Source organism: Rhinoraja longicauda, chromosome 26 (assembly GCF_053455715.1).
Source record: "Rhinoraja longicauda isolate Sanriku21f chromosome 26, sRhiLon1.1, whole genome shotgun sequence".
Classification (NCBI taxonomy): Eukaryota; Metazoa; Chordata; class Chondrichthyes; order Rajiformes; family Arhynchobatidae; genus Rhinoraja; species Rhinoraja longicauda.
In genome coordinates this window covers 33439314-33465285 of record NC_135978.1, presented here as the reverse complement: position 1 = coordinate 33465285, position 25972 = coordinate 33439314, and the positions used below count along the sequence as shown (strand labels likewise).

Here is a 25972-nt window from a genome sequence, read left to right as displayed (position 1 = left end):
CAGGTACAATGACAACATTTTAAAAGACACCTGGACAGGTTTAAGGATGGGAAAGGTTTGGAGGGATATGGGCTAAACATGGGCAAAATGGACGAGCTTAGTTGGGGCATCTGGGTCATCATGGGCTAGATGGGCGAAGGACCTGTCCATGCTGTATGAGTCTGTAATGCTTACTTTGTTTTAGTGCTACACCTTTAGGGACCTTTCTTTAGACGTACGTGTTCCCGAGGTATAAAACTCAGGGACAATAATTATGTGTGATTTTTCTTCACTTCCCTGAATACACATCTTTGAGTCGGTAAATTAAATAAGAAACATTGCCAATCTCACTTTTCTTGCGTGGTGAAAATACAATAAAGTTATTGTAAACTTGCAGCCTATGAAAATAGAAAGCTGCAATCAACATGAACTTTAACTTGGAAAAGATGGTGAACAATTAAATTAATATTGTACAGATTCTTCAACACAAAATGAAAATCATTCTTATCCTGGTCAGTAAAAATGGATACAGTTTGACGGTTGTTATACCACCATTAAATTTTCATTCACATAACATTTTATAACTGAGCTTCTTTCCTGTGATGTACAGACTGGGTAACAGAACACCTACAGTGTTAATCCCACAACAACCTTCCAGACAATTTGCTCACAGCAATCCTAATACATGTTTAATCGTAGTTAACCATACTAACCGTACTTTCACGTTATCGTTCATAATTTCATGCTTAATTTCTGCAGCTGAAGTCACAATTCTGAAAGACAAGGCAATATTATAATTTCAAATTAGATTTAGTTTACTTTCACAATTGAAAACCGCCTCAAGATAATAATGAATGGAGTTTTCTACAGGAAGCAGCTAAAGGAGAAATATGTCAGTGCGAGTGTGGACACAAGTTGATGGTGTGGCAGGTGTGGATCATGGGAGCAAGCCAGGAGATGCTCTTCTGCATCAATCAGCATCATTCCCTGTTCTTGATTCACTGCAGAGTTAAACAAAGAAACAAATCAAACACAATAAGGTTACAATTCCCTTGATACACAAATTAGAATAAAACAATCACAGAACAAAACAAATTAAATTATTGGACTAAGCTACTACTCAAAGTTCATATGTTCGTAAGTTATAGGAGCAGAATTGGGCCATTCGGCCAATCAAGTCTACTCCGCCATTCAATCATGGCTGATCTATCTTTCCCTCTCAACTCCATTCTCCTGCCTTCTCCCCATAACCCCTGACACAATTGTTCATCAAGAATCTGCCAATCTCCACCTTAAAAATATCGATTGCCTTGGCCTCCACAGCAATCCGTGACCATGAATTCCACACTTTCCCCACCCTCTGACAAAATAAATTCCTCCTTATTTCCTTTTATAAAGGTATGTCCTTTTATTCTAAGGTTATGTTACATTTAAGCTTTTCACTGTACACATAACAATAATAAACCAAACTAAACAAACTCATGGTTATATGTAAAAATTGTTAAGACTTGTGAAAACCTTATCACTGCAGGTTCAAATTAACACTGTCTTGAACTTGAAAGTGTAGAACAGTAAGGGTTGGCAAGATACTTTGCAAAATTGGGAGTCGATTGTCACCCTTGGGAATATTTTCTGTTCCACGTGACAAATCAAAATGGAAATATGCAGCAATTACCCCATTTGGCAAAAGTTTAACCAGGTACAATCTTGTTGAGTGGCATTAAAACATCCATGGAACTTTGAAGAAGTTATGGAATAAATTAAATATTGGTATGAGCCAGATTCCATCCATGACACTGATCAGATTATGTTATAAGTTCACTGTTAATCAGTTCTCCATTCAGCCACAGCACATCTGCATGTAAATATTTATGCCAGTTCCAGTGTAGATCGAGAGGAGTTGCTGAGACTCTTGGTAATGCATGGATTCACCAGAGATTCAGATCAAACTTGCTGAAGTCCTTGGCACAAATACTAGTGGTCTACCACAGTTCCCTTGTCTTTCAGTCCAGTGAAAGACTGGTGCGATTTCACTTCTGGCTCATTATATCCTTTGCTACTTCTCTGCCTTTTAAAAAGCACAATTTATTACAGTGGCACAAATTACTGATTTCCTGCAAATGTCAAAGTTGGCACACAGGAGGAGGGGGAGGGGATGGGATCTCAGTCATTGAGGTTATTCAAAACAGAGTTTTTTTAAAATCTTAATTTTAGGGGAACAAAGAAATGTGGGGAAAGTGCATGAACTAGTGAAGAGCAAGAAGATGAGCTCTGATCGTTGAATGTCAAAACAGGTTCAATGGTGAAGATGCCCAGCTCCAACGCCTAGTGTTTGGACATCATTTTCTCACAGTCCTTGTGAAGACAAAGCCCCATCCTCACACAAACAATGCCAAGATGCCAAATTACATGGATTCAGAGCAGATGTGGCAGCTGATACACTGTGGAATTACTCAAACCTCCCAGTTTCTCATTCCACAATTAGTATAGCCAGGATTCATAGTCATATTGCATGGAAACAGGCCCTTCAGCCCAACGTGCCCACACGACCAAGATGTCCCATCTAACTCTTATAAGATCATTTATCATCCTCCTGCGCTCCAAGGAATAAAGTTCAAGACTGCTTAACCTCCCCATAGCCCATGTCTTCGAGGCAATATCCTTGTAAATCTTCCCTGCACCCTTTCCAGCTTAACAACATCTTTCCTGTGGCAGAGTGACCAAAACTGAACACAATACTCCAAATGTAGTCTCACCAACCTCTTCTGCAATTGTAACATAACAACCCAATTGCTACACTCAATACTGTAACTGATGAAGGCCGATGTACCGAAAGCTTCCTTGATCACCCTATCTAACTGTGACGCCAGTTTCAAGGAACCATGTACCTGCATGCCTGGATCCCTCTGCTCTACAAAACTCCCTCGAGACTTGCCACTCACTGTGATTCACTGAGGACAGCATAGGGTGTGCTAGGGGCAGCACCAGGCACCTCTACGCTGATTCCCAACCTGGTAGGGCTCCACATTACTGTATTTATGCCAGACATGCAAGAAACAGAGATCAATAATCCCAAACAATGGAATCTGCAGACAAAATGTCTAGGAAGGAACTGCAGATGCTGGTTTACATTGAAAATAGACATAAAATGATGCAGTAACTCAGCGGGTCAGGCAGCATCTCTGGCGAAATGGAAAAGGTGACGTTTTGGGTCAAGACGTTTCAGGTCTCAACCGAAAATGTCACCTATTCCTTTTCTCAAGAGATGCTGCCTGTTACTCCAGCATTTTGTGTCCATCGTGGGATCTGCAGGCTTAATTAGTCAGAAGCACCTTCACCTGAGACAGCCCAGTGGATAATCCAGCTTGGCATCTTCTGAGATGTCTATCAATAAAGATATACTCGTTGTGACATTAAGAAATGGCTGAGGAGGCCGTGCAGCATCCGATCTGCACCAAGGTGCTCTAGCGCGGCTACAACACTAGCATCTATCCATAAAAAGCAGGACAAATGCAAACCAGCATGAGTCTATCAGTGCAGCCTCAGTAAAACTGGACAAGAGCTGGAATTGAGGTGCTTTAGTTTAGTTTAGTTTAGAGATACAGCGCGCAAACAGCCCCTTCGGCCCACCAAGTCCGCACCGACCATTAATCCCCGCACACTAACGCTACCCTACACACTAGGGACACAATTACAATTTTACCAAAGCCATTTAACCTACAAATCTGTACATCTTTGGAGTGTGGGAGGAAACCGGAGAAAGCCCATGCAGTCACGGGAAGAACGTATAAACTCCCTTCAGACAGCTCCTGTGGTCAGGATCAAACCTGGGTCTCTGGCGCTGTAAGCCAACAGCTCTACTGCTGCACCTCTATGCTGCACTGCTCTTGACAAGAATGCAGCCTTTGACCGAGTGTGGCCTCTAGGAAGCCATTTAAAGGTATCAAGGGCAAATTATCTGACACTTAAAGACATACTTCACTGAAGATGGTGATGGGAGTTGGACCTCCATCATCCCAGCTTCAGAGCATCAGAGGAGGAGTTCCTCAGCACAAAGTCCTGGACTCAACCTTCTGCAGTGGGGACATTATAATTCCATTGGCATGTCCTCAGAGATTGAAGCAAACCATGCCAGCAAGATATAGACATAATTGAGGCACAGATTGAAATACCCTCCCCTTTGTATTTGACGGAATGCTTCATCATCAACATCCTGAGATACAAGTTTGGGCGGCACAGTGGTACAACTTACAGCGCCAGAGACCCGGGTTCCATCCTGACTTCGGGTGCTATCTGTACAGAATTTGTACGTTCTCCCTGTGGATCTCCTTGGATTTTCTCTGGTTTCCTTCCACATTCCAAGGACTTGCAGGTTTGCAGGTTAATTGGCTTCTGTAAATTGCCCCTAGTGTGTAGGATAAAACTACTGTATGGGTGAGCGTTGGTCGGTGCAGACTCGGTGGGCTGAAGGGCCTATTTCCATACAGTATCTCTAACCTCTGCTAAGTTACTACTTTGCCAGCTAGGGACTGAAGTTCAGCTAACATCAACTAAATCTTCAATTAGAAAGCCGGACCAGAACCAAGCATGACTGTCACAATAACTCATCTGCCTCACTTATGTCTCCTAGATCATTTTCTGCGTCTGGTTTTTCCTCCAGTGGTCTTGCAATTCATTTAGAGAGTGAACCCATAGAAGCCTACTGGCATCAATCTCACAAGCATTGGAGGACGTGCCAAAATCAGAAAGGCTCACAGAAGCCCGACAAAATCAGGCCTCTAAACACCAGGAGCTCCCACCAAGCCACGGTGATACGCAGTCTTCATGTCAGCCGCTGCAAGGTATCATCCTTGGTATTTGTTAGAGCCAAACTAATGTGCTGTGTTAATCAACCTCCAGTTCCCTCCACTCTACTTTCAGTCTGAAGAAGGGTCCTGACATGAAACCTCACCCATCCTTTTGCTCCAAAGATGCTGCCTGACCCACTGAGTTACTCCAGCACTTTGTGCCAATCTAATGTGCTGACAAATGCTGCAAGCTCAGTGTTTGGGGGGATGGGGGAGGGGGGGGGATGTATAATTAAAAATGGTTGCTTTACAACTCAGAATTCTAAGACTTCAACAAAATTCAGGCAACAACAGAGAAATAATTCAATGATGTGTAGGAAGGAACTGGAGATGCTGGTTTACACCGAAGATAGACACAAAAAGCTGGAGTAACTCAGCGGGACAGGCAGCATCTCTGGAGAAAAGGAATAGGTGACATTCAATGATGATATGTTTTGATTATATGTTTCAATGTGTTGAAGTTGATCAGGATAATGCGACTACCAACAGGATTTAAATGTGTCTGACATTCCATAACTCCAGCAGATGGCTGCATCCCACCCCAATTCAAAATGGGATTTTACAAGAAAAAGATTTTCGGAGGTTTTGAACAACACAAAATGAAGAACTTATGATTTTAATAATAAAACTGCCACCACGCAACAGAAGCTGAACATTTCCCACTACTGATTATTCACGTTGAAGACGTTAACAGGTTGGAATCTATTCACATTGAAGATGTTAACAGGTTGGAGTTGCCTACCTGGATCGTGACTGGAAGGGCAGACCGAAAGCCCATGGGCCGGGCTGTCAAGGGGAGGACTACCAGGTGTGAACCAGGACACAGTTCCTGCCTTTTCTGTGGAAGAGAATAACTGAGCATCTGCCCAAGGTTAGTAGGAACATAGCTAGCTATCCACAGTGTGTAACAAGATGAGCCTGAGCTGCTGAACTGGGAGGGGATATTATCAGCCGTACATCAACACACAAGGTTCGCACTCTTCACATACTCATTCCCTTAGCTGGACTATCTGACCATTTGCATCACATCTTTGCATCACAAATTAAAGTAGTTACTGTGAATGATTACACATAAATAAAGACAATGAAGGCCAATACTGTGTTTGTATAAAAGATATTTACTTCAATTATCACACCTAGGGTGCTAGTGAATAATACATCATGTGAGTTTCATACAGTGATATTGCTTCTCCATATCATATAGGGACTGTTTACAGTGCTGAGAACAAAGTATGCATTATGACTAATCACCAGAGACAGAGAGAAACCTGATTCTGCCAACGGAGGGAGCAGATTCCACTTCTGCCAGCCATATAGAAAAGTTTTGATCACTTTCTAATACCAAGAAAAAATAGCTATGAAACGTGGATCACAGTGAAAAATGTTTAGCATAAAGCTATGTGCACATAAATGACACTTTGTTTTGGTCATCTGGCTTTATTATTGTGACTTCTTTTTCTGTGACTGTGGATAGCAAATTCTAAAAATCATCTAAAACATTTAGTATGTGACCGCATTAATAACAGAAATAATGCTAAACTATAAGACACTACAAGACGTCTGGGGAGAGGGCAGACAATAAGCTTATTAACGTTGTCCAGGTCTGAATCACATAAGTGTGCCGTGCAGTACTGAGGGCAGTTCAGAAACTGCCCACTAATGGCAAATGATTATTGCACAGATGGTCATGTATAATTCTATGGGATCCCATTTCCCTCCTCAACAAAAAGGAAAAGCTTGTGTGAATAAAACCTTTTCTTTCTATCTATTTTATTCACAGACGGCTCTAGGAGGCTGGAGCAAAGATTACAACCACTGTCTCACATCAAGCCATAAACCATGGCTCATACTTGCACTGTAGAAATAAACGCTGTGCAACGCAAGAATGCTCAATCTCAACAGCCAGAAGTGAAACTTGTTTGCCATGTTCAAACTTAAATCAAATGTTGTAGGTAACTCCAACACTAAAAAGCAGCACGTGTTGGAAATCTAAAGAAAAAAAGAGGCAAAAACACTCATCAAGTCAGTCAGCATCTGAGGAGAGAAAAGATTAGTTAAAATGTCAGGTACGACCTATTATTCAGAATTGTATAAAAAGACATTTGTTTGTTTGTTCTCATTGGCTGGGCAGTTTAACAGTGGGATCTTGATTTGGTCCACAGCAACCAAAGAGGTGAACTCTCTATCTGCCGACGATGAGCACTGCAGCTAATGCAACCTTCTCAGGCCGCAACTAGATGGGGCAGTCTATAACTGACTCATGGTGAAAGGCATAACTTTGCCTTGCTTTCATCACTGTGATACCTGATACATTAACAATCAATATTCTTCCTTCTAGCTGTGACATTAGCATACCTCAGCAACAATGTGATAACTCTCATCTTTCATAAGGACCACATACGTTGTCCTTCATCAGGCCAAAGCAGACTCTGCAATTCCTGATCTCGCTCTATCTGATCGTAAGATCCTAGAGGCATTTTTCAGAACATTTCAGCAATGCTTGGGGTAAGACAGTGAGACGGGGTACATGTATTAATGCATAATCTCTACCTGCAACTGTAATCCTCGACACAGTCACACTCTGTTATCACTTCTTATTTCTTCTCAACTTCTTGAGACTAAATCAAGCCACAAGTTCTGTGCTGCAAGGAGAGCTCCCAGGTATTTGTGGTGTGATGAATGTGATCTGAGCTTGTACTAGCTTTCCCACTCTCAAACCCCCAGCTCTGAGTCACAATGGACTGTTCATCTTTCAGCTATGTTAAATGAGTCATTTGGCAGAGGTACTGTCACTAACGTTACAAGTCAGCATACTTTCCAGAACAGTATTTGATTAATGACATTTCACAGCTCACTCCATTCAGGGGGTCATAGAGACATCCTTGACCAGATAGACACAAAATGCTAGAGTAACTCAGCGGGACAGGCAGCATCTCTGGAGGGAAGGATGGGTGACGTTTTGGGTTGAGATCCTTCTTCAGACCAGATTCTCTGTTCTGGCACCAAGTCACACTCTGCCTCTCATGTGGGATTGCCGGATTTTCCAAATCAAATTCTGCAGTAATCCATTTTTCTATGAGTGTCCTGCATCTTTCATCTGGCTGACCTGCCTTTACCTCTCACCTCCTGTCCAAGTGATCAGGAGGATAAATTCAGCATTACATTCTTATACCCAGGGTTTTCACTAAAAACTGCCTTAAATTTTTGAGAAACCCTATGAAAAGTTAAATAAAATCAACTGAGTGTAACAATTAGTAACATTTGCACTTTTGCGTTACTTAGTAGCTTAAAATAAATCTATTAAATTTTAGGTGACATTTGAACATAAACCCTTTTTAAAAAGTGAAAACTCATGTTTTAAAGCAAGGAACACAGAAACAGAGTACACCTCAAACATTATTAAGGATATTCTCCTGAAAGTGGACATTTAATACAGGCAATCTCAACTGGTTCTTCTGACCATACAAAAGGTTTATCTTTGTGGTACAAGGAAAGTTTAAAAGCACACGCGCACTAAAAAATTCCTACCTAGGTTTTGTTTTCATGAAATGCATGATCTGAATTTCCTGAAGCTATTCTATTCGGTCTGGGTTTATGGATTCTTACAAGCAAACGAGAAGAAAGGTAGCAAATGGGCCTCAAGAGTGGAGTGGTTGACAATATTAGTTGAGTTTCCAGCGTTACAGACCTCTCCACTATTTTTATTTCCTTTTTGAGCACTTGTGTTGCTATCAGCCAGGTTGTTGCATTTTTGACAACCAACACTGCTGGTCTTAATTATGGTCAAAATAATGTCATTAATTTCATTAACATATTACCAGCTTAACAAACTTCAAGAACATTGCTGGCTGAAGCTGAGCATGAAAGGCAGAACGGACGGAATATGAAAATCAGAAAATCAAAAGGCTTAATGAATGCAGGAGTAAAATCATAAACTTTGGTTAGAATATGTCCTCTAACGTATTGTGGATGTACATTGACTCAATCCATGTGAATTGGAATTTAACTCATCCCATGGTTTTGAGGAGCTTAAATTTAATTAGAGCCACCTTCACTTGGTAGCCAAAGCTGTTGGATTGTCACAAAACCCCATGTTGATTAATGATGTTAGAGATGTTAATGATGATAAACTGGATCATCTAATCTGAGCAAATCAATACTGCTGGAAGAACTCAGCGGGTCAAGCAGAATTTGTGAAGCTAAAGGGATGGTCAACGATTTGGGTCAAGATGCTGCAGAGGGAAATCAGCTGGTGTAAGGGTGTGAGAGTGAGGGAGGGGTGAGGAGGGGTATGCTGGGTGAGTGAGAGGGAGGGGTGAGGGGTAGCTGGGTGAGTGAGAGGGAGGGGTGAGAGGGAGGGGTGAGAGGGAGGGAGGGGTGAGAGGGAGGGAGGGGTGAGAGGGAGGGAGGGGTGAGAGGGAGGGAGGGGTGAGGAGGAGGGGTATGTTGGGTGAGTGAGAGGGAGGGGTATGCTGGGTGAGTGAGAGGGAGGGGTGAGGGGGAGCTGGATGAGAGGGAGGGAGGGGTGAGGGGTGGTGAGAGGAAGGGGTGAGGGGAGCTGGGTGAGGGAGAGAGGGGTGAGAGGGAGCTGGGTGAGAGGGAGGGAGGGGGGAGAGGGAGCTGGGTGAGAGGGAAGGAGGGGTGAGGGGAGCTGGGTGAGAGGGAGGGGTGAGCTGTGAGTGAGGGAGGGGTGAGGGGGAGCTGAGTGAGAGGGAGGGGTGAGGGGGGAGCTGAGTGAGAGGGAGGAATGAGGCCCCGGGGAGCTGTGAGGGAGGGGGAGGGGTGAGGGGGAGCTGAGTGAGGGAGGGGTGAGCTGGGTGAGTGAGAGGGAAGGGGAGGAGAGGGGGGAGCTGGGTGTGAGAGGGAGGGGTGAACTCTGAGTGAGAGGGAGGGGTGAAGGGGGAGCTGGGTGAGTGAGAGGGAAGGGGAGGAGAGGAGGGAGCTGGGTGTGAGAGGGAGGGGTGAACTCTGAGTGAGAGGGAGGGGGCAGTGGGGGGAGGAGCGAGACCGGGGCTGGTCTTTGTTGGTGGCGTGGGCACAAACCTAGATTTTGAGAAGATAGAAACAAATTAAAAAAAAATTAAATCAGGGAAAACAGATGGATTGCTTCAGATTCCAGCCATTTGTGCCTCCACCTGACTTGGCCTGGTCTAAATGTGAGTCCAATCTCTTAATGACAATGTGTAGTCACTGACTGTGGATAGTTTAAACTCTCAGCTGAACCAGCCCAGCCACAGAACTGCAGCAGTTCCACTTCAACATGACGCTCAGCAATCAGTGAGCTGTGAATGAAAACACCAGAAATAGCCCTCTGTAAATTAGCCGAGAGAAATAAAACTGTCTCAATATGTTGACTGGTAAAATGTGAAGATACGATCAAAGACATGCGTAGTAATATGAATTCTGAGAAAGCACAAAAGTAAATTAGGGAATAACAGATGGATTTCAAGAGAGAAATCTGGTACTAATGAGGAAGTGATGGTGTGGATATAACCAGTGTAACAGAGCAAACAAGTTGTGACTCAAAAGGACGGTGCAGAACCATCTTGGTGAAGTGCGGAAAGGCTGTGGGCAGATAAGGCTTTAAACTCTGTAGCTCTGCAGTGAAGCAGAGGGATTCAAAAGGAACACGAATGCTTCTTCCCTCACATGATGACTGACTTCCTACATAGCTGGAATTTTTTTGAAGTACTTTTATTCAGTCGTACTTTTCTCACTCTTTATTTACATTTAAAAACAAAATCACAGACCCAAGCTCAGATGCTATACATTTACTGATGGGGATGATGTGGGGAAAAACTGTACCTGTGACGCACCGTTGTCACAAAATATGTTTTGCAGTGATCAATTTATGCATTTAATGACTTTTATTGACACACTCAGGTAAAGAGGGAAATTATTAAAATTAAGGTGACCAGAAATTGTGTGAGACAAATTCCTGTTCAACGTAAATGTAATGCCATACAGATAATTGGAGCTATTCTAGTGATTGTGGAATAGCTGAGGAAAGGGAGGAATGGATAGGTTTATTTCTCTGATGCATAGCTTAAGGTGAGAAAAGTCAGGCTTAGAGCAGTTTAGAATAGTTTTAAATAATGTTAGAAAAGCATTTCGGTCTCAAAGGGAATTAGCCTTAGCCTTATGGCTATCTCAATCATCCTCAATCAATCATAGTCAAGCAGCAAGGAAACAGACCCTTTGGCCCTACTCGTTCATGCTGACCATCTAAGCTAAGCTATTTGCCCATGAAGAAGTTGAGAATATAGGCAATGGTTGTGCAGGATAAACACATCAAAACTATCAATGGGACCACAAGGGCTAACCATTGAATAGCAACAGAGAGAAAAAAAATTATAATTATGGGTGAAGATTATTTTAACAGAATATTCTACAGATCAATTTTACCAATGATGCTACTTTCATAGCTAAACCAAAATCATCGTTGACTTCAAATGGGAAGAAATAACCTGGGAAGTGGGACGGGGGTGGCACGGTGGTAGAGTTCTTCTCTTATAGCGCCAGTCACCCAGGTTCAATCCTGATTATGGGTGAGGTTTGTACGGGGAGTTTGTACATTCTCCCCGTGACCTGTGTGAGTTTATTCCGGGAGCTCTGGTTTCCTCCCACACTGCTAATTGGATTGGCATAATTGTAAATTGTCCCTACCGTGTGTAGCTTCATGTGCGGGGATCACTGGTCAGCGCGGACTCGATGGGCCGAAGGGCCTGTTTCTGCCCTGTATCTTTAAACTAAACTAAAGTGGTCAACAACAACAATACACAAATACCTGTCCCATTTCCTAGTGAAAATAAATAATTTTTGCCACTATTCAGTTATGTGGGAAAATTAGGAAAAATTTAATGGACTTTATATCATTTAACCAGTGACAGTCGTAATTCTCTGTGTCCGTGTTTCATGCTTTCATGAAATGAATATGTGTGCTGTTTACTCACTTAATGCTCGTGAAATAAAGGTGCATATTGATTATATTAGTGATATTGCTCTCTGAATATATTACACTGGATGCAAAGCATGTGTCCTCTTTATGACAAACAGAAAATATCTTGGTAACGTCTTCCAGCATTAATTAAAACACAAGCATTTACATAATATATGAATTAGAAGTAGTAACCGTGAAATTTATTCTCAGGAATGCAACCAACCTTGTCAAAGGATTTAAATAGATCAGTTGGCTGAAGAATAAGTCTGCAAGATAAAGGCCAGGCCTAAATAATAAATTCATCTCAGCGTTAATTGATTAGTTACAGGAAATAATTGGAGAAAGCCTCTGGACATTGTTAGAAATGTAGAGAATTTGTGCATTCTTTCCTTACAATACCCTCCTAAAAAGTGGGATAGGTTGCAAATTTTTCTGAGATGTAAATATGCTATGTGAAAACTGTGAAATGTTTGTGAGATTTCCATAGAAAATTTTGGCAGTAAAAGGTAGCCAATTCCCAAAATTTGTGAACAAATATTTATTTATTTACAAAACGGAGTCTCAGCACAGATCTACTGGGCTGCTGTGCTTTATATGCCAGGGGGTGTGGAACATGGAGTGCATTCTATTGCTGTTGTACAGCAAAATGATTTCAGATATCTTTTAAAGAGTCCGAGGATAAGAGTTCAAAGGAGACATTTTTGTTTTACAAAATTACAGCTAAAAACCCACGGAATGTTAGTATTGCTTTTTTTTAATAATAGTGCTTTTGAGAGAAAATATGCTGATAACGCGCCATTTTGAAGGATTTTATAGGAAAATACCTCTAAGGCTCTGAACACAATTTATTCTCCTTCCATTACTTCCGATTTTAGAAATCTTGTGCTTCTGTGACTGTATCACAACAGATTTTAAAAATATATTCTCTGCAAAATATGCTATAAGTGCTTTGGGGGATGTATTTTCCTTTTTATTTATTTTTTAACCCACTGGTGCAAATGTTTATGGGAACCAATTCAGTGACTGCATTCATTGTATCTCAGGTTGTGACAGAGTCCCACTCTGTCATTCTTTGCCACACTATCCTACTCAAGGCACACACGATCCTGCTCTGATATTTCCACTGACTTATACCAGCACCAAATGTTAGCATTAAATGCTGGGATACACAAATTGAGCAGAAGTTCACAGGAATATGTTTTAATCAACGAATGTTAAGGTGACTTGGTAATGCAGATAGTAATCTCAGCAGATTTGGGTGCAATTTCACCCAAGGAAAGATGGGGATGGCCTCAATAGCTGTTATGGGTCAGAAATGGAATGAACTTTGATAGTCTCAATCTAGTATCTAGCACATAGAACACACCACAGACCTTCAGAATTTGGTGACAGCTTCAATTTTCTAAAATGGAAATGGTTCACACAAAGTGCTCTTGCCATAAAATGTAAAGTTTAGTACAAGTTTCAGCTCTTCTGTAGAGCTGAAACTCAGACTAAAAATATTGTTCAATGCTACACAATTAAAATATAACAGGTAGCAATTAACATCATCACGTAGAAGCAGTCTCTTGGAAAGGTTAGGTGCAAAAGACACGTAAAATAATTTACACACGTAAAATAATTGTAAAGAATTAAGAATGAACGTATTTCTTTATCCGGGACAGAATCTCAATCAATCTGCTTCCTTCAGTCTTAATGCTAAATGATATATTGTCGCCAATGTGTTTATCCATTTTCACTCAGAAGGACTAAACTTTTTACCACCCAAACAGTTTTGTGGAAAATCAACAGTTTCCAAATATTTGACTGGTTTGTAAAATTATAAGACCTACAATTATTTACAAGAAAGAACAAAACCTGTAAATATACACCATAAAATCATAGGGTGCAACTGTCTGTGCTCCGACTGGGCTATAAAGAGTTATTAAAAGGGATATGTCTTGAAATGAAATAAAGTTTACACTTCCCTGTAAACTATCTTAATAAAAATGAAATAAAACTTATTACCTGAATTTCAAATGAAGCATGAATTTCGAAATAACTATGAATGGCGACATGCTAAAAATTACAGGGAGGATAAAGGGGACAATTAATGCACTATTATAGTCATCAAATAAAATGAACCAGATTTTCCAGCCTGTCTGACCTAAATATCAAAGGAATAAATTACCAGTGCTTCCAATGCAGAATCAAAGTCAATGCTTCTATTATCCTCAAAATTTCAGCTCCAAAGGTTATTTACAAACAAAAGGATCAAACGCCAAGACTACTTGACTGAGGAGTATTAACTCTAAAACCATCAGGTAGCTTCGGCACAGCTTAAAGAGAGGATGTGTTTTTAGGGTTTGCTCATTTCCTAAGGCAGTGGTCTGTACTTTGTCATTATTAACTCATACTTATGTACAAAATATAAAGATCACTGTTCTTAGGAGCTTAATATTCATGAATATTAAAGGATTTCTAATGTGTGCTATATTATACATCATTCTGAAATACCACACGATTCTAAAGTTAAACACCAGTGTTAACAAAGAGGTGAAGACTACAGCTAATAATGACAAACACTAATGACAAAACAGACGTTTAGAATGAATAAAATCACATGTCTGCAAGTAATTATGCTGTTGCTGACACAACTTTCTTATAACTGCTCTGTGTAGGCTGATAGCAAACACTGTCAAAATAATGTACAGGCCTATTGCCCAACTGATCTCCTAAAAATAACATCTTCCATGATTATTCCAAGTATCACCATTAACTTTGTTACAATGAACATGGGACAGTTGTACCTATAATCCTAAACCTCGCGCTTGGATAGGCCCTTACAGAAATCTCCACTACTGCGAATATTCCTAGGGTTAAATTGCTTTATTCTAGGATTAAAAAATCAACTTTGAAGCTTCAAGTTATACCAGCGCCAATCCTCACGTGATCCAATTGAGGTGTCATTTCCTGAGTTGTCCAGCATAAAGATTACATTGCAAAGTGGACTGCTTTGCAGAAGGATATATATGTTGGAGCGAAGGGTTAGACAACAGATGGGCAGCTTGTCGTCTCAAAAATAGTTATGGGATTTTATAAAATGGTAAATTTATCAAAGTTACCAAAATGAGAAGCTTTCAGCTTGGCATGTTCCTCCCACAAATCTTTTATTGGCAACAGTTCACCTTAGGCGTGAAGTCTGGTAATAATCCAGCAGCTTAGAACAGTGGATAGGCAGTAAATTCCTGGTCCCGGGCTAAAGGGAGAGGAGCACAATGGAGAGGAGCAGGAAGGAGTGCTGCCTTAATGCTTGTATTCATCAAGACAGCTTTGAGAAAACCGAGTAAGCAAAAATGTCAATCTTCCTGAAATATTCTGTTTCATTACTAATTTCTGCCTTAAACCAATACCACTACTATAAATAGGGCAGAACACACACCCCTTGTTACAAGTGAACATAACTCTTATCCACTGGGCTATGGGGCTGTGTAGAGAGCAGTTACATCACTTGACTTCAAATCCAATAATTAGTCAGTGATCCTAAATAATCACAATGTAAAGTTAAACTTCACTATGACAAGTTGTGACATTAAGTTGAGTTATTGATTTAAATTAGATCACGCTCACATGAAGGGTAAAAGCCAATGTCAACTGGTTGAGTCCGATGGCCTGATTTTAGACCATAACTTCTAAGAAGTTGTGGCTCAGCTAACAGAGGCATCTTAAACAGTTGTCTTGTAGGAGGAAGAGGGACACCAGAATCATCTTTGGACCTCACCTCATAGCAGAGCATTGGAAGTAGTGTGTTTCTCTCAGCCATGGACAGGCTGAGGAGACCAGAAAGAAACGTGAATGGAGATCGCCCGTGATAGTTTACCAGCAATGACACGTTACACTCAAAGGCTGGGAGGAAGATTTGTATTGGATAATTTTGCACTTGGGCCTGTGCTAACTGTATGTTCCGGATAGGGTCGCCAACTGTCCCGTATTAGCCGGGACATCCCGTATTTTGGGCTAAATTAGTTTGTCCCTTACGGAACCGCCCTTATCCCGTATTAGTAGGGTTGCCAACTTCTCACTCGCAAATAAGGGACAAGGGTGACGTCACCGCCCCGAGCCCCACGTGACCTCACCCAGCCAGCGGTCACGTGCTCCTGCTCCACCAATGGTGACCGCCCGGGCCGGGAGGCCGCTGACTGGGTGAGGTCACGTGGGGCGCGGGGCGGTGACGTCACTTTGTCCCGTATTTGGGAGTGAGGAAGATGGCAACCCTACTTTCAGAGGGAAAGCTAGTTTTGCAGCTTGATGTGGAGGAATGTTTCTCAGTCGGGCATGGATATGACGCATTTCATTCACTCACTGCCTTGCAGCCTCCTAGAGCCCTTCTCTATGAGCAGCTGGAGTTGAATCAGCACCATAAGTACACTTAACAGCTAAGTGCTCAATCAATATGCAATGTATGATTTTATGTAAGAAATATATGATTATTTAACATATCATGCAGATAATGCAGTCTCCCTATAAACAGTCATAATCTGCTACAAAAACTACACACAACACACCATGGTGCAATATCAGGTATATAACTCCTCAACCATAATTATTATAGAAAACAGAGTTCATATATTATAATTAAAATGACAGGTTATGATTGTGCTACACAGATACTTCAATGGATTCTGACCTAAAAGACCAACACAAAAATCATGATGCAATTTACACTGTGAAACAACTTCTAATTAATAATCTGGAGCTTGAAAGATCCAATATTTATCCAGTGAAACTTGTAAAATATCCCAAATACTGCCGGCAGTCTGACCCTTTCATCACTTCCTAACAATGGAAAGAAAAAAAAAATACCGCACCTATAAATAAGCACAAAAAATATTCTTGTATACGGAAATCATCTACTGTTAGTTTTAATGAAAGATATGGCAAGAAAAATATGTAACTTATGACAAGCTAACTCATACAAGCCCTATGGATGACATAGCTTATTGAGGAAAGGGTGGCAGTACGCACTCTAACTGTGCATCGGTATGTATGAAATCAGCCAGACCTAAAAACTTACACACATACAAACTCGTTCTCACTCACACTCTCGCACACAAAAAGACAATAATATGAGGTCTGATCAGCGTGCTTTGTGGTTCAGAGGTTTATAAAGCAGGTTATAAAATATCTAGGTTCAGATCTTGTCCTGATTTGGCCTAAAATGGAGTGTATTAAACAAACCCTGGCCTGCAGAGAAACCAGAGTCAGTTAAAGCTATGAAACAATGTGCACTACATATCATTATTCTAAATTCACATACAAGGAAACACTAACTCACCTACCACATCTTTTTGACAAATCTTTTTTTACATAACCTTTTCTTAAAAAATAAGTGGGCTAAATGTGTTTTTCTCTTTCAAAGTTTAAAACAGCAAGAAATCTCAAAATATCTAAGAAACCAAACTAGTGTGTTTAGAGTCAGATGACTGTGCAATCTCAGTGGCAACTGAACAGCTATAAAATTCTAGTTATTTGAAAACGCTCCAATTATTTTTCTGCTTAAGAAGTTAATAGTGTAATATCGCTCTGCTGCCATTTTATGGCAAGGAGACCCCCTCTTTTGCCGATGGCTGCCGCTGCCTGAAGCCCACTTGGCAGAGGGGGAAGGCAAAGCTGTAACAGTTAATCCCAGACAGTTTGAAAATCAGTCATGACACAAAAACACTTCAGGGTACAAAAGCTTAACTGCATGTTTCAACTCTCGCTTTGAAAATGCTATGATGAACAGAACTTAATGCTCTCCTTTCTATATGCACCTTGGCCTATGGCATTTTTGCCCTGTGGCCTGCAGGGCATTAAGTGCGTGACAGAATAAAATGAGTACAGAGTGTCCGAGGTTTCCCAATACCTAACTCTCGGCACTTGTGCATAATTAATAATTTAATCTCAAAATTCCCATTCAATGGGCTCTTCCCGACTTGCAGCCTTCTCCAGGCGATGGATAATGTTGTTCAAGTTGGCTGCTTTCTTGCGCCTCAAGCTGTTCTCACGCAAGCTTGTTTTTTGGGCAGGTGATGCTGCGTCAGAGAAATTGAACAGCCGTTTCTGAAAGGCTGTGGACGAGGATGAGGAGCCTCCACAGCCCGTCTTCTGCTGTGCCAACGAGGTATCTTCTTTCCAATGCCGGCTGGCCTCCTCCCCAGTTGCTGACGTGGAGGCTGTTGAGGTAGACTTGTCCTCTTCTACGAAGGACTGCACCGGAGGCTGGCCCTTCTGCAGCTCTTCCGAGGACGCGCCTGACGAACGTGCTTCCCTCTGAGGTCTCTTGCTTCGGCCCTGGCGCTTCAGGGTCCTCTCGTCTTCGCTCCCGGCATTTGGAGAGAGGGCCGCGTCTCTCTCGGAGTGCGACGATTCCTTTCTGTCGACCCCCACTGCGGCGTCTTTAGCGTCGCCCTGCACGGGAGACTCTGCATCCTCTTCACAAAGCGGCTCCACCTGCCCTCCCTGAGGGGTCACACGCCCAGTGTTGCAACTCTCCATTCCCATGACATTCTCCTTTTCTTCAGCCACCACTTCCAAGTCTCCTCCATCACAGCTCTCTCCTTCGGAACTGTGACCTGTCCTACTTCCTCTGACAGATGGAGAGCCGCTGGATCCTGTCAGCCCTGACTGCACTTCCTCAATGAACAGCTCCCTCCGAATACGGGACCTGAAAAGCAACACCAGACAAATTGTTAGACAGCACGCACTAATTCAAGAGGCTTCCCTTCCATCTTTTACCACACCAGCCAAATGGATATTGGCCTTGAAAGCAAGCCCATATGTTTAATTAAGTTGAAGAGCTGCAAGCCCATTTATTTATTATAAATGTTTAATAAGGGAAGTACTGAGAGATGGACTGGATTTTCCTGATAGATGCCAGGAAAACTGTTTTGCATGAATGTGATTCCCACACGTATGAATGTATGAATGGAAGATCCTAAAATTGGTGTGATTCATCAGTTTAGTTTAGAAATACAGCATGGAAACATGCCCTTGGGCCCATCAAGTCCACGCCGACCATCAATCACTGTTCACACGAGTTCTACATTCTCCCATTTCCTCATCCACTCTCTCATACTGAGGGCATGTCTCTGGGAAGCAGGAGGAAAGTGGAGCACCCGGAGGAGGAACAGACACAAGGGGAACGTGCAAACTCCACAACAAGAGCACCCGCAAATGCTGGAAATATGAAATGAAAACGGAAAACGGGGATATTCAGCAAGTCCCTACATCTGTGGGGAACAGAACAGAACAGCCCAGGAACAGGCATTTTGCCCACAACATCTGTACTGAACATGATGTTACTCTTAACTGCCTGCACATAATCCATATGCATTCCCTCCATATCCACGTGCCTATCCAAAAATGTCTCAAATGCCACTGTGGTATCTGCTTCCTCCACCACCCTGGGCAACAGGTTGCAGGCATTCACCACCCTGTGTAAAAAAATGTTCCTGCTTTATACCCTGCCCTTCTCACCTGAAAGCTATGCCTCTAGTATTTGTAAGAAAATAACTAAGATGCTGGTACAAATCGAAGGTATTGTAGTCTGAAGGGTCTCGACCCGAAACGTCGCCCATTCCTTCTTTCCTGAGATGCTGCCTGACCTGCTGAGTTACTCCAGCATTGTGTGTCTAGTATTTGATATTTCCATCAATCCTTTTGTCTCACACCTTCTATCTTTTCATCTCTGGCCTTTGTCCAACCATCTGCCGATCAACAACCCTCCTCACTTGTATCCACCTATTACTTGCCAGGTTTTGTCCATCCCCTCCTCTCTTCCAACCTTGACCCCCAGCCCCCCCACTTACAATCAGTATGATGAAGAGTCTCGACCCAAAACGTCACCCATTCCTTCTCTCCAGAGATGCTACCTGTCCCATTGAGTTACTCCAGCTTTTTGTGTCTGCCCTCTCCAGGGATGCTGTCTGACCCAGTGAGTGACTCCAGCACTTTGTGTCTATTTTGATATTTCCATCCTTGGAAAAGGGTTCAGACTGTCTACCTCATTTATGACTCGAATAATTTTATATATTTCTATCGGGGTGGCACAGTGGTAGAGCTGCTGCCTGACAGTGCCAGATACCCGGGCTCCATCATGACCTAGGGTGCTGTCTGCACTCCTCCAAAGATGTGCAGATTTGTACGTTAATCGGCTTTAGTAAAATTGTAAATTGTCGCTAGTGTGTAGGATAGTGTTAGTGTACTGGTCGGTGGGACTCAGTGGGACAAAGGGACTGTTTCCACGCTGTACATTTAAAGTCGAAAAATTCTAAAGGTCTCCCCTCAGCCTCCAGTGTTCCAGAGAAAACAATATGTCTGTCCAACCGCTCCTTGTGGCTCATACCCCTGATTCAGGCATAATTCTCGTAAATCTCCTCTAAACCCTTTGCAAAGCCCGAGAGAGGTACCCTTGATACGATATCTCTGATTTTGTCTCCTCAGTTCTGAAGAAGGGTATCTGACCTGAAATGTAGATTCTATCTCTCCTCCCCACAGATGCAGTCTGACCTGCTGTGTATTTCCAGCATTTTTGGCTTATATTTTATGCCTGTTAGAATTGTTCGTAATGTTAAAATGCTCAGCTAAATAATTACATTTTCCCTGCTTAGCTTCTTCCTTTAGATCCCACGAAACAGTAGCTTACTTTGTCAGTATTTCATTGAATTGAATCAATTAACACTCCACATTTTGAGATGCCTGATCAAAGCGTGTTTGTCTGCATTCTTTAGATTTGCCTTCAAATCAAGAAAGTATATAACAATATATATATATATATAACAACTACAGCATGGAAACAGGCCTGTCCGGCCCTACCAGTCCACGCCGACCATTCTCCCTGACCTAGTCTCATCTACCTGCACTCAGACCATAACCCTCCCATCCCCTCCTATCCATATACCTATCCAATTTACTCTTAAATAATAAAATCGAGCCTGCCTCCACCACTTCCACCGGAAGCCCATTCCATACAGCCACAACCCTCTGAGTAAAGAAGTTCCCCCTCATGTTACCCCTAAACCTTTGTCCCTCAATTCTGAAGCTATGTCCCCGTGTTAGAATCTTCCCCACTCTCAAAGGGAAAAGCTTACCCACGTCAACTCTGTCCGTCCCTCTCAAAATTTTAAAAACCTCTATCAAGTCCCCCCTCAACCTTCTACGCTCCAAAGAATAAAGACCCAACCTGTTCAACCTCTCTCTGTAGCCTAAGTGCTGAAACCCAGGCAACATTCTAGTAAATCTCCTCTGTACCCTCTCCATTTTGTCGACATCCTTCCTATAATTTGGCGACCAGAACTGCACACCATACTCCAGATTCGGCCTCACCAATGCCCTGTACAATTTCAACATTACATCCCAACTTCTATACTCGATGCTCTGATTTATAAAGGCAAGCATACCAAACGCCTTCTTCACCACCCTATCCACATGAGATTCCACCTTCAGGGAACAATGCACAGTTATTCCCAGATCCCTCTGTTCCATTGCATTCCTCAATTCCCTACCATTTACCCTGTACGTCCTATTTTGATTTGTCCTACCAAAATGCAGCACCTCACACTTATCAGCATTAAACTCCATCTGCCATCTTTCAGCCCACCCTTCCAAAAGGCCCAAGTCTCTCTGTAGACTTTGAAAAAGTAGACCATTACCTCATTATTTAAGTTCCTCTTTTTAAATTCCTGTGCAATATTCACCTGGGATTTGACATTATGTGGACTTTATTTATCACTTACCGATCAACTACATCAAATGTGCTAAAGTGATACCACGCGCTGTGGTGATACTGACCTCAGTTTATTTTCTATTACTTATCTTTCATTTTATAGCACTTGGTTAAAAGTAAAAATCTCTGGCAGTGATCAGGCCAAACACCACATGTTTAAAATGGAAAGAGGGCAAAGCACTGCATGCAAACGAGAGCGACTGGAACATTTGTAAGGGGGAGGGCAAGAACACAGATGGCGAGGCCCCTCGAGCATATTGAGTCAGATCGTGGCTGCTCCCTGTCTTTGCCCAAACCATTTCCTGCTCAGTCCCTACGACTCACGATTCCACATGGTCCCAAAATACTCCAGGTTCCGCCCTGAAGAAATGTAATCTCATAATCTATCTCACACTGGCAAAGATCCCAAAGATTACTAGTGAATCAATTGTCCCTAATAGTCTATGCCAATCACTCGAGATTCCCATGACAAGAGAGATGAGTTTAGTTTCTGTCCTGCCAGCCCCTTGCAGCACTGGCATGCTGCTCACCACTCCTCCAGACACCCCAACCCCATTCCCCTAATCCCTTCCACCATACTCCACCACACCCCTCCCCCAACTCCACTCCCTTCCCCCTACTCCCCCACTCCCTTCCCACCTCCCCCACTCCCTTCCCCCTCCCCCCCTCCCTTCCCCCATACTCCCCCCTCCCTTCCCCCCTCCCCCACTCCCTTCCCCCATACTCCCCCACTCCCTTCCCATCTCCCCCACTCCCTTCCCCCCTCCCCCACTCTTCCCCCATACTCCCCCCCTCCCTTCCCCCCTCCCCCACTCCCTTCCCCCATACTCCCCCACTCCCTTCCCACCTCCCCCACTCCCTTTCCCCCTCCCCCACTCCCTTCCCCCATACTCCCCCACTCCCTTCCCACCTCCCCCACTCCCTTCCCCCTCCCCCACTCCCTTCCCCCATACTCCCCCCCTCCCCCACTCCCTTCCCCCATACTCCCCCACTCCCTTCCCATCTCCCCCACTCCCTTCCCCCCTCCCCCACTCTTCCCCCATACTCCCCCCTCCCTTCCCCCTCCCCCACTCCCTTCCCCCATACTCCCCCACTCCCTTCCCACCTCCCCCACTCCCTTCCCCCCTCCCCCACTCCCTTCCCCCATACTCCCCCACTCCCTTCCCACCTCCCCACTCCCTTCCCACCTCCCCCACTCCCTTCCCCCTCCCCCACTCCCTTCCCCCATACTCCCCCCCTCCCCCCCATACTCCCCCCTCTCTTCCCACCTCCCACACTCCCTTCCCCCTCCCCCACTCCCTTCCCCCCTCCCCCACTCCCTCCCCCCATACTCCCCCTCCCCCACTCCCTTCCCCCATACTCCCCCCTCTCTTCCCCCTCCCCACTCCCTTCCCACCTCCCCCACTCCCTTCCCACCTCCCCCACTCCCTTCCCCCCTCCCCCACTCCCTTCCCCCATACTCCCCCCTCCCCACTACCTTCCCCCTCCCCCACTCCCTTCCCCCTCCACCACTCCCTTCCCCCCTTCCCCCATACTCCCCCCTCCCTTCCCCCCTCCCCACTCCCTTCCCCCTCCCCCACTCCCTTCCCCCTCCACCACTCCCTTCCCCACCCCCTTCCCCCTACTCCCTTCCCACCTCCCCCACACCTTCCCTCCCCCCTCCCTTCCCCCTACCCACTCCCTTCCCCCTCCCCCACTCCCTTCCCCCCTCCCCCACTCCCTTCCCCCCTCCTCCACTCCCTTCCCCCTCCCCCACTCCCTTCCCCACTCCCTTCCCCCCCATCTCCACTCCCTTCCCCCCTCCCCCACTCCCTTCCCCCATACTCCCCCACTCCCTTTCCCCCTCCCCTCCACCACTCCCTTCCCCCCTCCTCCACTCCCTTCCCCCTCCCCTCCCCTCCACCACTCCCTTCCCCATACTCCCCCACTCCCCTCCCCTCCACCACTCCCTTCCCCATACTCCCCCACTCCCCTCCCCTCCCCTCCACCACTCCCTTCCCCATACTCCCCCACTCCCCTCCCCTCCCCCTCCACCACTCCCTTCCCCATACTCCCCCACTCCCTTCCCCCCTCCCCTCCCCCACTCCCTTCCCCCCTCCCCCTCTCCCTTCCATCCTCCCCCACTCCCTTCCCCCTCTCCCTTCCATCCTCCCCCACTCCCTTCCCCCTCTCCCTTCCATCCTCCCCCACTCCCTTCCCCATACTCAATAGTCAATTTATTTGTCACATACACATAAATGTGCAGTGAAATGAAAGATTACCCACAGTCCATCAATAAGACCAATAAAAATAAGTAATAAAAATAAGCAAGAAACATCCATCGCAGTGAGTCACCTTCTCACTGTGATGGAAGGCTAGAATGTCTTTTCTCTTCCCCTGCCATCTTCTCCTGCGGTTAGGCTGTTGAAGTTACCACGTCGGGGCGGCCGGCCGGCCGGTCCCCCACACACGTCCCCATACTCCCCCACACCCTTGTGGCCTGCAGAAGGCAGCTCTGGGAATGGATTTTCTGGCTTTGGCCGGGCCAGAGTTCCAGAGTCCTGGCTGCAGGGGGAGGAATCGACCCACCGATTAGCGCGGAGGTCCCGATGAGGTTGAGATCAGCCGCCTCACCTGGCCTAATCGCCACATTTTCTGAGGCAATTTCAAGTGTCTCTCGTAAAATTCGACTCACTGATTGGCACGGTGAGATAAAGGAGATGCAGGGCAACCAGCTGCTGGACCTATACTTGGTTGGAGACATGGCACGGGCTACATATGTCCAAAATAATAGCAGTCAACGCTCACCTGTAGTTATGAAACCAGTTGATGACGGTACTTGTTTTCAAATTCAGCTGGGCAGCAAGCTCCTCAATGGTTTTTGGGGATGGATATGGCTTTAGCTGGTACGCTCGCTTCAGGGCTTCCTTCTCCTCTGGGGCCAGCACTACTCTGGCCTTCTTCAGATGAACCTGTGGCTGGGGACTGGCACTCTGGCTGTAGTCCAACCCAGCCACTGAAGAATCACTCCCATGACCATCACTCACTGAGCTGTGTCGTCGTTTCATGTACGCTGAAACAAAATTACAATCCAAGTCAGAGAGAAAAAACATGTATGCATTAACGTAAAGAACAGTGTCATTTTATTTTGGATTGGGAGACTGCTGTGATTGCTAATAAACACAAAAATTACTTCACGTGAGCAAATGTGTTAAATATGTTCCGTGGCTGCTGACCTAGGACCGCCAAACATAGAAATTGGAAGCAGGGGGTGGCAGGGTGGCGCAGCAGCAGAGTTGCTGCCTTACAGCGCCAGAGACCTGAGTTTGATCCTGACTACAGGTGCTGTCTGTATAGAGTTTGTAAGTTCTCCCTGACACCAGGTTGGTTTTCTCCGGGTGCTCCGGTTTCCTCCCACACTCCGAAGACGCACAGGTTTGTAGGTTAATTGGCTTCTGTAAATTGTAAATTCCCCCTAATGTGTAGGATCGTGCTAGTGGGCAGGGTAGACTAGTGGGCAGACTAGTGATTGGACATATGTAGCCCGTGCCATGTCTCCAACCAAGTATAGGTCCAGCAGCTGGTTGTCCACCATCTCCTTTATCTCACCGTGCCAATCGGTGAGTCGAATTTTACGGCTAATGGGCAGGGTGGGCTAGTGGGCAGGGTGGGCTAGTGGGCAGGGTGGGCTAGTGGGCAGGGTGGGCTAATGGGCAGGGTGGGCTAGTGGGCAGGGTGGGCTAGTGGGCAGGGTGGGCTAGTGGGCAGGGTGGGCTAGTGGGCAGGGTGGGCTAGTGGGCAGGGTGGGCTAATGGGCAGGGTGGGCTAATGGGCAGGGTGGGCTAGTGGGCAGGGTGGGCTAATGGGCAGGGTGGGCTAGTGGGCAGGGTGGGCTAATGGGCAGGGTGGGCTAATGGGCAGGGTGGGCTAATGGGCAGGGTGGGCTAGTGGGCAGGGTGGGCTAATGGGCAGGGTGGGCTAGTGGGCAGGGTGGGCTAATGGGCAGGGTGGGCTAGTGGGCAGGGTGTTAGCAGAATCGGTGGGCTGAAGGGCCTGTTTCCGCGCTGTATCTCTAAAGTAACTAATGTAAGGGTAGCAAGTCCCTTGAGCCTGCTCCAACATTTAATGTCATGACAGATCCAAGTGCATGTAAGTCTGCAGCCCGATCTGATATACCTCATGGCACAGCTTCCACAGCCCTTTGAGGAATTTCATAGACGCACCACTACCTTAAATAGACGAGCCCTGACTTTTACACAGTGATCCCCCATCTGGATTTCCCACGTGTGCAAACATTGATTCCATGTATCCTGTCAAAACCATTCAGAATCTTGTATGATCTGTCATGTCACTTCTCGTAAAGGCATAGAGTCATACAGCATGGGAACAGGCCCTTTGGCCCAACTTGCCCACACCGACCAACATGCCCCATCTAAACTAGTCCCTTCTGCCTGCTTTTGGGCCATATCCCACTAAACCTAC

At 44.8% G+C, this 25972-nt stretch overlaps 1 protein-coding gene across 4 annotated transcripts in view; it reads right to left on the bottom strand.

Moving 5' to 3' along the window:
* cux1b (cut-like homeobox 1b) overlaps positions 1 to 25972 on the bottom strand; it is a 477189-nt gene that overhangs the window by 57943 nt on the left and 393274 nt on the right. For 3 of the 4 annotated variants that reach the window (XM_078422717.1, XM_078422719.1, XM_078422718.1), the window contains 2 exons: positions 24299 to 24563; positions 16537 to 18451 (listed from right to left, as the gene is read on the bottom strand). The exons of the other annotated variant lie outside the window; for it this stretch is intronic. In XM_078422717.1, the coding sequence (XP_078278843.1) occupies positions 17689 to 18451; positions 24299 to 24563 (1028 nt within the window). In that variant the 3' untranslated portion in view covers positions 16537 to 17688. Of the gene's footprint in view, positions 1 to 16536; positions 18452 to 24298; positions 24564 to 25972 lie in introns of those variants that run through there. 4 annotated transcript variants of the gene reach the window in all.